The sequence below is a fragment of the Musa acuminata genome, chromosome BXJ1-1 (assembly GCF_036884655.1).
Source record: "Musa acuminata AAA Group cultivar baxijiao chromosome BXJ1-1, Cavendish_Baxijiao_AAA, whole genome shotgun sequence".
NCBI classification, from domain to species: domain Eukaryota; kingdom Viridiplantae; phylum Streptophyta; class Magnoliopsida; order Zingiberales; family Musaceae; genus Musa; species Musa acuminata.
Window position 1 is genome coordinate 15,801,958 of NC_088327.1, and position 11,194 is coordinate 15,813,151.

An 11,194-nucleotide genomic window follows, 5' to 3' on the forward strand; every position below is an offset into this window, starting at 1 on the left:
GGCATATTTGGTTTGGATAAACTCCACAATTAAATCATCTAACCTATCTAATAAAAGTCAAGGACAAGAGCATACTTATTCTATTATTATATTGATCACATAATATTTGATGGTATTTACCTTTTTTTATAATAATTATTTTTGAAACATATCAATGGAAGTTATTTTTATCGGAGCAAGGTAAATGATATTGTGATATTGAGTTTTGATTTTGTATAGTATCTTAAGACGATACAAGCTCATGATATCGTTAGATGTATAATGTGTTGGAATCAAAATTATTTTTACGTCCAAATAAATTACTAAGTTTAACATTAATGTTAGAATCTTATTTGTTAGATATAATACTAATGATAATTTTATTAGTTTATAAGTATTACTTAAAAATGATAATATCAACAAATACAAAATTAGGATTTTCTTTACATAGACAAGTAAAAAAAATACCATGTCTCATTGTATTAGTAGGAATTTTATCAATTTAAAATATTTCTTAAAAATGATAATCTCATCAGCTACGAAGATGATGAGTTTTTAGAGATAAATAAGAAAAAATCACGTCTTAGGCCTTTATCTAACTCTTGAAGACAGTAGAATCAAACTCCAGAATCCACTAGTTCTTTGATTAGATCAACATATGATCTGCTTTCATCTCTACTTCCGTCTTGAGTCTGTTCTCTAACGTATTTTGTCGTTGAAGTGAAACCGTCAATTACAAGCAATTGTTGCTACCTCTTCGACGACAGAATTCCAGAAATTGTAACGTAACGGTGATTAATGTGTATATAACGGTGCGATTTCAATGCCGTTACCTTATTAGTTAAACATAACGGGACGTTTCAACGTCAGTACACAGTGGTCGGTTGAATATAACGGCACGATTTCACGATATAACAGAAGGCTGGGTCGGTGGCGTCTATATAAGCCGAGACCACCCTTTTGCGAACCTCATAACCTCTCTCGGCTCTCGCGCGCTCTGCTCTCGGCTCTCCTTTTGCTCTCTTGGCGATCTCGTCTTTCTGCGAAGGTCGGAGCTGCTCTCCGACGAAAGGATAAAGCTTCGACCGATCGTCGGCTGGGAGTGAGCGTCCTCTCCTCCGATTTAGGGGAGAATTTAGATTCTTGTTGTGGTGATCTCATTCCTTTTCCTTTGCTTGAGGTTTCGTTTCGCTTCGCTGTCGAAATTTTTTAGGGTTCAAGATATTGTTGAATTTTGATGATTTGGTTTCGTTTTGGTTGATATACTTGACAATTTCCGTGACCAAAAGTCAGAAATTTTGTTGTTCTCGGGGTTCTTTTTGATCAATTCTTGGTTATCGATCGTCTGGGTTTTCAAGTTTCTTTTGGGAAGTTCGATCTTTCTGGTTTTCTTGATTGTCTCTCGTCACCTCGGCGTTTCTCGTTCTGGTTTCGATTGGCAAGATGGCTTCTTCTCGTTCCAGGCGTGTGGAGTACGACCGCTTCATCCCGGTCCGATCGGCGATGGACATGGACTTCGCGCGCTGTGCTCTAACCATGCCTTCCAGACCTCAGCGTGATGGTTCGATAGAATCCCCATCGAGTGCAGCGTACCAAAAACTTCTTGTTCAATGTATTTTGAAGAACAGATCTCGCATTTTCGCATTCAAGAGTGCACCCGAATCACCGGCCGACAAGGTGTGCCAATTTGACGAGGACAATCGACCGCACAAGAAGCAACAGAGACGAATCCCAAAAGATCCAGATAGGGTTTTGGCTGCTTATGACATCATAGATGATGATAGGTTGAATCTCCTCGACTGGGGAAGCAATAATGTGTTGGCGATTGGCCTCAATGACACAGTGTACATATGGAATGCTGCGAATAAGTCTGGTACGAAGTTTTCACGAGCCTTAGAAAACAACAGCCCTGTCACTAGCATCAGCTGGTCCCCAGACGGCAAAGTTCTCGCTGTCGCATTTGGCAATTCAGATTTAGATCTGGTTGATGCAGCAACAGGACGTCTGTTGGTTGGGATCCAAGGTGACAGCCACTCCTTTGTTTGTTCACTTGCCTGGAGAAGTAATGCAATCTTGACGACTGGGAAATCCGATGGTAGTGTTGTTGATTATGACATTAGAAAAGATGACCGGGCCATCTGTGACTATAAAGGGCATCGACTTGAAGTTTGTAGTCTTAAATGGTCCGAGTTGTTTGGGCGATATCTGGCAAGCGGAGGGAAGGACAAACTTGTGCACATATGGGACGCCCGCATGGCTGTTGCAAATCACCATCCGTGCCAACATCAATTGCTTCACAAGATCAGCAACCACACTTCCACTGTGAGGGCCCTTGATTGGTGCCCTACCAGGAGCAATCTGCTGGCTTCTGGTGGAGGACGCAATGATCATTGCATTAAGTTTTGGAATGCTGCTAATGGTGTTTGCTTGAACTCAATTGATACCGGCTCTGAAGTTTGTGCGTTGTTGTGGGACAAGAACAAATCTGAATTGCTGACCTCCCATGGGTTTCCAAACAATCAACTCACCCTATGGAATTACACATCCATGACGAGAAAAACTGAGCTTTTTGGTCATTCATCTCGTGTTCTTTACTTGGCTGGGAGCCCATTGGGTGGTGTAGTAGCTTCTGCTGCAGAAGATGAGACACTCAAGTTCTGGAATGTCTTTGAGACTCCCAAACCACCAAAACCTAAAGCAAACACTATGCCCTTTGCCCAATTTAGTGTCATAAGATGAAACTGCTGATGGTTGGAAAAGATTACGAGAGTAATACGGAAAACAGTTTTAGTGCTTGACAAGAAGATCCATTGTTGATAGCATTGCATAGAGAAGTTTGTTGCATCAAAGAGGTAACATATTTTCATACAAGCATCATACATTTAAGATCTTCATATACGAGTGCAAGAGCCTAAGTTAAGTAAGAAATTACAACCATGCTTTAATTTTTACAGCATTTTAATAGGTTTATTATATAACAAACCAATGTGGTTGCAGCTGCAAGTTTGATTTTGTATCCAATTTTTCTTTCAGCTTTACATATATCTTGGTATAACCTTTACCATATTGATGACACATACAATCTATAAGCACTACATTATTGTTTCTATATTTTATGTGTTCTAGTTTTAATATTTTTATCAATGTTACATTCTTGTTGTATGTTTTTAGGTGATTTGTTAATTCTTCCTTCTTTAAATTTGAGAATCTTCATGTTGACTTCTCAAGCACTAGATGATGAAAATGCTGATGGTTGGAAAATATTATGAGAATAATACAGAAGACTTCTTTAGTGCTTGAGAAGAAAATCCATTGCTGGTAGCATTGCATAGAGAAGTTTGTGGCATCAAAGAGGCAACATATTTTCATACAAGCATTATAGATTTGTGATCTTTAGATATGAGTGCAAGTGCCTAAGATGAAAAATTTAGAACCATGCTTTAATTTTTACAGCATTTTAGGTCTATTTAAAATGAGCCTATGTGGATACAGCTACAAGTCTGATTTTTGTATCCAATTTTTCTTTCAGCTTTGCACATATATTGCTATAACCTTTGCCATATTGATGGTACATGTAATCTATAACCCCTACATCATTGTTGCTATATTTTATGTGTCCTAGTTTTAATATTTTTAACCATGTTACATTCTACTATTATAGTTCTGTCTTTTTAGATAAATGGTTTTTTTTTCCTTCTTTAAATTTGATAATCTTCATGTTGATCTTATTCTTTGTTTGTTTATGCTAATTATGCATAATTAGACCAACGAGGTAGTTGTTTATATATTTTTTTTGTTTCTGCTGAGTTGAGGTTTCTTATGATTGTAATGTAGCCTCCTGAATTTCAGACTTTTCTTGCCGTTGAAAAAACTGGTTATAAAGTGTATAATTTGTAATCTTAAATGATTTCAATATGTTACTATATAGTGAATAACCTCCAAGTAAAATATAAGTTCAAGAGTGAAATCCAAGCTTAAAATATTTCAATTTTAAAAGGATGTATCATAATTTCTGTAGAATGTAGTTATCATACTTATAAGAACTGCAAACCAAATTGAATATTTAATAGTAAAGAGATATCAAACAAATAATTTTATGAGTTTGATAAAGATGAGGTATTATGATTCTGTTTATTACATTTTTTTTCTGTGATATGAACAGAGGCTCATGGCTTTCCATTAATAGACTGTCTTCTACTGGTCTTAAGATAGGGCTTGATAAATGGAGTCAAATAGGATATTATGCAAGTTCTAAATTGTGAAAATTAGCTTACGATACCAACAGTTAACAAATGCTAGATTATAGTGATAATGTCGTTCTGGTCCTTCTAGATTATAGTAATAAAAAGATCTTCATTGAGTCTGAACGTTCTAATTTGTGATTATTTCGGTCTGCAGGATTTTTCTTGCTGATTAGCTGTTGCATTGTAGCAGACTAGTAGCAATCTTCATGAGATTGTTAGAGAAGCTTGCTAAGTTTCATACAAATGCTCGCCAACTAATGACATGGCTATTGTTTCAGTATTTTGAATTATGCTGTTGCAGTCATCTATCACGAGTTTCATCATCCACGTGCTGTAGTTTTAATCTGCTACTTGTGAGTATAAAACTGACCTCTGAATTGGTATTTCTTCATTCCACCTTACCTGTTTATTTAAGGAGAATAAGCTATCAGCAGCTGTTGTGATTATTGATTTTAATTCCTAATATCACATATGTAAAAGGTTTAAATTGACATGATAATTCCAGTTGAAACATTTAAGTGATTGTTTCTTTGAGTCATTTAATTGACATGCTTATTTTGGCCCAGTTGTGTGGCTTTGACCATTCTAGTTAGTTTGGCTTGAAGATTTTCAACCTAACAAAGCTAATCTCAGATCTGAAATCAAAAGTGGCATCAAGTCCAGTATTTCCTATTTGATTGAGCTCAAATTGGAGCATTAGAAAACTCCACGGTTCTTCCTATCTGTCATGTCCATCCTTGTCAAGCTTTATTGATTAGGAATTTTGCTACATAGTTTACTTAATGCTAACCAGATTCAGTTTTTCTTTCATATCAAATTTTGTGTTGTTCATGAGTTGATATGCAACATGATGTGTACTTCTTTTTGTCAACTTGGTAAGCATATCGTGCAGGCCCCATTTGTTTTCAGTTTTGTACAGTAGATTTGCCTAACATCTTTTGATTACAATTACCGTGATGATTAAGTATCATAAATCAAGCATTTGTTAACTATTTTAGATTTGTGATGCTTTAGATTTTCCTAACATCACAGATAATTTCACCTGCAACAACTTTCTTATAGACTGCCATTTGTGATGCTTTAGTCATATGTTGAGGTTTATCTTTCTTTTATTTTATGATCAAGGCACATTCTTTATTTGTTCATTCAGGGACAAAGAGACCTGGAGCATTGATGCTTCACTTATTAGAATTTGAGAATCAGGTTTGAATATCTTTTTTTGTTGAAGCTATTATATTAGCCCTTCATTAGAGAATATCTCTAGTGGTTTCTCAAATTTGATTATTGAAAAGTCTAGTTTTTTACTTGCTCTTCTAGCGTGCCTCTTAACATTCTGTAATCTTGCTTGTGAATTATTGACAATTACTATACAGGAATTGTGACTGTTAGTCTTTCTATTAAGAAAGAAAAAAGAGACATTATCTCACTCTTGAATTGCATTATAGATATTCTTTTATCACAGATCATTCATGAATAATATTTTTAGACACATTTCAATTTCTTTAGCCTTTGATTTTTCTCTTTTATTTGTGTGTTTTTCACTTTACACTTTTCTGGCAAAATATATTGCAAACTGATATTTAGATCATTTTATCATCATTTTAAAACTAAAGAATTTTCATATTAAGAATATAGGTTTGTCTAGAGGAAGCCTACCTTGTTGGAGTTGAATGTAAAGGCACTGAATATATAATACATTTGCTGTTGATGAATCACTTGAAGAATTTGCACAATTAGCTCATGCTATTACACTTATCGAAAGTATGTTTCTATTTCCCCCATTGAACATGATGCAGCGAATGGTTCTATGGTTGCTCTAAGTGTGCATTTCTAGAGGTTTAGAATCTAGGAGTATATTATTGCTTTGGCTGTCATTGAATGTTGAAATTCAGAAAATATATCTTTCTATCATGATTCATTAGTAAACTCTACAGCTCTTCCTATCTATCATGTCCATTCTTGTCTAGCTTTATTGAATAGGAATTTTGCTACATAGTTTTATTTGATGCTAACCAGATTCAGTTTTTCTTTTATATCAAATTTTATGTTATTCATGAGTTGATATGCAACGTGATGTACTTCTTTATGTCAACTTAGTAATCATATCAGTGCAGGCCTCATTTGTTTTCAGTTTTGTATAATAGATTTGCCTAATATCTTTTGATTATAATCACCATGATGATTAAGTTAGCAAATTACTTCATGGTTCATGGTATGCAGATAATTTCACCTGCAGCAACTTTCTTATAGACTGCCATTTGTGATGCTTTACTCATATGTTGAGGTTTATCTTTCTTTTATTTTATGATCAAGGCACATTCTTTATTTGTTCATTCAGGACAAAGAGACCCAGAGCAAAGATGCTTCACTTATAGAATTTGAGAATCAGGTTTGAGTATCTTTTTTTGTTGATGCTATTATATTACCTTTACTAGAGAATATCTTTAGTGGTTTCTCAAATTTGATTATTGAAAAGTCATTATTTTTTGCTTGCTCTTCTGGCTTGCCCCTTAACATTCTGTAACCTTGCTTGCCAATTATTGACAATTACTATACAAGAATTATGACTTCTATTAGTCTTTCTGTTAAGAAAGACAAAAGAGACATTATCTCACTATTGAATTGCATCCTAGATATTCTTTTATCACAGATTATTCATGAATAATATTTTTAGACACATTTCAATTCCTTTAGCCTTTGTTTTTTCTCTTTTATTTGTGTCTTTTTCAATTTGCACTTTTCTGGAAAAATATATTATAAACTGATATCTAGCTTATTTTTTCATCATTTTAAAAATAAAAAATTATCATATTAAGAATATAGATTTGTCAAGAGGAAGCCTACCTTGTTGGAGTTGAATGTAAAGGCACTGAATTATCAACATCATCATTTGTTGTTGATGAATCACTTGAAGAATTTGTACAATTAGCTCATGCTGTTACACTTGCCAAAAGTATGTTTCTATTTCCCCCATTGATCATGATGCAGCGAATAGTTCTATAGTTGCTCTAAGTGTGCACTTCTAGAGGTCTAAAATCTAGGAGTATATTATTGCTTTGGCTGTGTCATTGAATGAGGAAATTCAGAAAATATATCTTTCTGAGGCATCTTTCTGACATGAACTCCATTCTTTAATCTTACATAGGAAATATTTGATTGATGTCACTTATCTAGTCCTACATGACATGTCATACTTAGTAATTTGTGCATCTCTTTATATATGTCTCCTTTAAGATTCATAAAAGTCATCCAGTGTTGTCAACAACACTAATAGGTGAAGACATCATGGATAGCTATTGCCATCCATTGAGATAGTGTATTATTGGTTATATTTATTGGGGTTGTATAATGTTGATTTTTTCAATGGTTGTGATTTAAATCCAAATAGTCACAATCGTAGTTGCTTTCTATTTGGCTGAATAAGCTTTGGTGTTAGCGGGTTCTTTGGTTACGTTAATGTCACTTGAAGCTAGGGAATTGGGTTAGAGAAATTAAAAAAAATCAGAAAATCTCAGAAAGTCAGAAATTATGAAAGCAAATGTAATTTTCAAATTTTTTGTGGCCTTAAAATAGAAATATTAAATGCAAAGCTACCTTTTTTGTGATCTTGGAGTTCTCTCTTGGTGGTTGTTATTTGTCATATTCTTGAGAAGGATTAGTGACCAGATGACACTCCTATAATATGGGCTCTTTGCTTTCTCCTTTTCAAAATTTCTATGGAATATTACAATCAAAATTTAATGATCTATAAACTCTCCTTAATCTTAGATTTTTTCTAATTGAGTGTGTTTGTTCGGGTGAAATTAGGGAGTAACTTATTGACCAAATGACACTCCTATAATATGGGTCGTTCTATTCTCCTTTCCAAAATTGTTGTGGAATAGTATAACCAAAATTTAATGATCTATAAACCCTCTTTGACCTTAGGTTTTTCCCAATTGAGTGTGTTTCTTCCGATGAAATTAGGGAGTAAACTATTAATGGTTTTATTCTCTTCATTTCTTGGGTAACCACAATTGCAATATGTAGAATGAATTTTCTTCGTCAGGTCTTATGCTGTCTAGTTTGAACTTACAGTAGCATTTCTAGAGTGCTTGTAATCAAGATTCTAGTTATGCCAACTGATCCAAAGTTTTGTTTAGGCTTGCTTATTGAAATCAAAGACTTTATATTGGCTCTAGAAAGGGTGATGAAGTCAAGTTTGCAATCCAAGCCCTTGATATTGAATGTGTAATTTTATCAAGAAGAAGTTCTTATGCATTTATGATATAATTATTATGTAGTCATTAAAGCTCTCTAATGTTGTATTTTATATTTCTTACTATGCTTTAACTAAAATGACTTTACTCGCAATAATATAAACTAAAATGACATTACTAGGGGTGAGGAAGGGAGAAGAAGGAAGGAGGAAAGAGGAAGAAAAATGGAGGTAGAAGGATGCTATGGTGGAAGAGGCGGAAAAGAAGATGAGATCACTTGGCGGTGGTTGCAGAAAGAGCAAAACAGGCTTGTGACGAGACACGAACCTCAGAAGGAGAACCAGTTCAAGTAATTTTAAAAGAAAAAATGATTTGAGTTGAGTCTTTGAAAAGGGAAAACGGCCCTAGCATTTTTTTATAAAAAAGGAAAAAAATCATACCATACAGCCTGAAATGAGGCAGTCCACATCTTAAATCATGCTCGGACAGTCATTATCAATCAAACTGATTAAAATTTAAATCTATGGGTATAACACGAACAAGTATACAAACAAATAGTTGAATATTTTAAAACTGTACAATATACTGATGCCAGCAAATGACCACATTGATGTTGTCGTTATACGTTGGTTACTTGAATTAGTGCTTTCTAGAATAGTAACATGAAAAAAAATATTGAGGAAAAATAAGTTGGAATATATAAGATATCTTTTATGACTTGAAAGAAAAAACACTTATTTGAGGTAAAATTACTAATTATTATGTATCCTGTTGATGGCATTCGCCACCAAGTTGGAAAATAACCAAATTTCTTTGATCATTAGAAAAAAATAATCGATAATTTTATGAAGAAATACTTATAATGAGTAAGAAGAAGCTGATAAAAAAAATATAATAACACAATACAATTATGTAAAATATTTAAAATAATTTCAAAAATAAAGATTTAATTGAAAGCTAGAAGGTCAAAAATCTGCTTATGTTGATAAAGATTTGTAGAAATATTACAAATTTAAGAAAATTAAAATTTAACAGATTTTATTATTTAAAAGATCACGTATGCAAAGGAAAATTTTGTTGTGTCTCTGATGTAATGCATTACTTTCTGAGTTACTTTCTGCCATTTGGTAAAAAAAGGGAAAGATAAGTTAATTTCTGCCATTTAAATGCATTTTATAAATGTAATGAAATCTTCTAGCTCACCATTTTAGAGTAAGAGTAATGCATAGTTGGTAGAAAGTTTCTGCCAAGATTTCTTTCAAGTCGAGTATATCTCAATTAAAATATTTTTATGATGTTTGATGATATCTATCGTTTGTTGTCGATATCTAATTATCTTACACTTTCATTCAGATTTGTCGATGATATTTCTTTAATGTCGAAAATAACAGAAAACTTCACAAGCAAGGATAGTTTTAGTATCTGAATAGTGTAAGTTACAAAAACTCCAATGCAATATATTCAAATAGTGTCCTTGTCTTTTAATTGTCGTTTGCATGGATTTAAGCAGTGTGCTTCCGCTGCAGTACCTTCGACTATGGATTGGTTTTAGACCATACGGTCCAATGCTAGTTTGTTTTGTTTTTTCTATTATCTTTTCAGGTGATGTATGACCCAATATATTAGTACCATGCTGGTCTCATAGAATATTGAAACTGATATTAGAGTGAGATTGTAGACCTTGTTGTGTATATTTATTTTATTTCAAGAATAATTCTGATGCATCTTTGATTTGAATTAACCTTATTTCCGGTAATGTATGGAATCTTACTTCTAGATGATTGTGTAACTTAGAGAAGGCACTTGGTGGGGATGTTAGGATGTATGATGGAACTGCTCTCATTGTTAGTCTCTTCAACCAAAAGGGTGCAAAATTCATGAAGGAGCCTTATAAGCAAGTGCCCACTAGGCTTTTTCAATTTTAGCTATTTTAGATTTCATGGGAGCCAATGTCATGTCACTAAACATGCATTTGTTATTCATTTTTAGTTTTTGACTTCCCTGCATTAGATGTTATTGTTGCTTGTTTCATTATGCCTTAGCAATCTAAAAGTTAGGGATGCAATCCTAGAGACATTATATGTAATCCAAGTTACAAATATTGTATATGTTATTGCATAACTCTTAGGGTCTGCTGAAATAGAAGTTGCATTTGACCACAACAACAAAAATGATAACAGATAACTTAATTCCTGATAGTTTAAGAAATTTTGAATGTTTGTTTTTTGATATTACAGTATGGCTCCTTAAGTCAAGTCATTGATGGTTTGAGCAATTTAATTATTTCCTTTCTTATAAATTTTTATCTAAAAGATTCTCTTCCAATCTCTTGGTAATTTCTTACTTTCCATTTATTTTCTTTTAGTATGCTTGTTAATGAAGCTATCTCTTGATCTTCAAAGGTCTTCCCTTATGAAGAATGCCATCAAATCATTTGCTATTATGATCATCTGTGCTAACTAGTTCATATATGGATTAGAAAATTGAACAAAAGGTGCACAAAAAATGGTATTGTCATACAAGGTCTGATTTGTGTGATTTAACAGGAAGTAAAGCCATGTACTTGGACATACTTGTTTCCATTTCTACAATTGTCATTTTCAAATTCCTACTACGTTTTTCAGGTTTTCTCTCTCTTGTAAGGAGAATATCTGTACAAATGTTTTTAACACCGCCGATGTCGGTCCCAAGCCCGAATGAAAAAGGTGGAGGGTTGTGTAAGGCCACTAAGAGCCAGCTTGAAAAACATTTGAGAACTCATATGCATAATCT

At 33.5% G+C, this 11,194-nt stretch overlaps 1 protein-coding gene across 3 annotated transcripts; it reads left to right on the forward strand.

The window, feature by feature from the left end:
* The first annotated feature begins 965 nt into the window (after positions 1-965).
* LOC135587280 (cell division cycle 20.2, cofactor of APC complex-like) lies at positions 966-6,619 on the forward strand. 3 transcript variants are annotated; one of them, XM_065078516.1, is made up of 5 exons: positions 966-1,081; positions 1,443-2,831; positions 4,378-4,576; positions 5,374-5,426; positions 6,562-6,619. In XM_065078516.1, exon 2 carries the CDS (start codon positions 1,483-1,485, stop codon positions 2,716-2,718), a length of 1,236 nt encoding a protein of 411 aa, XP_064934588.1. In that variant the 5' UTR covers positions 966-1,081; positions 1,443-1,482; the 3' UTR covers positions 2,719-2,831; positions 4,378-4,576; positions 5,374-5,426; positions 6,562-6,619. The 3 variants fall into 3 exon arrangements, with proteins under 3 accessions (XP_064934588.1, XP_064934593.1, XP_064934579.1); XM_065078521.1 differs by having other exon boundaries at positions 968-1,127; XM_065078507.1 differs by having other exon boundaries at positions 968-2,831.
* The last annotated feature ends 4,575 nt before the right edge of the window (positions 6,620-11,194 follow it).

Bases quoted from the DNA above. Each gene is read 5' to 3' on its own strand.
- LOC135587280 (XM_065078507.1), top strand. From the start codon at position 1,423: ATGGCTTCTTCTCGTTCCAGGCGTGTGGAGTACGACCGCTTCATCCCG.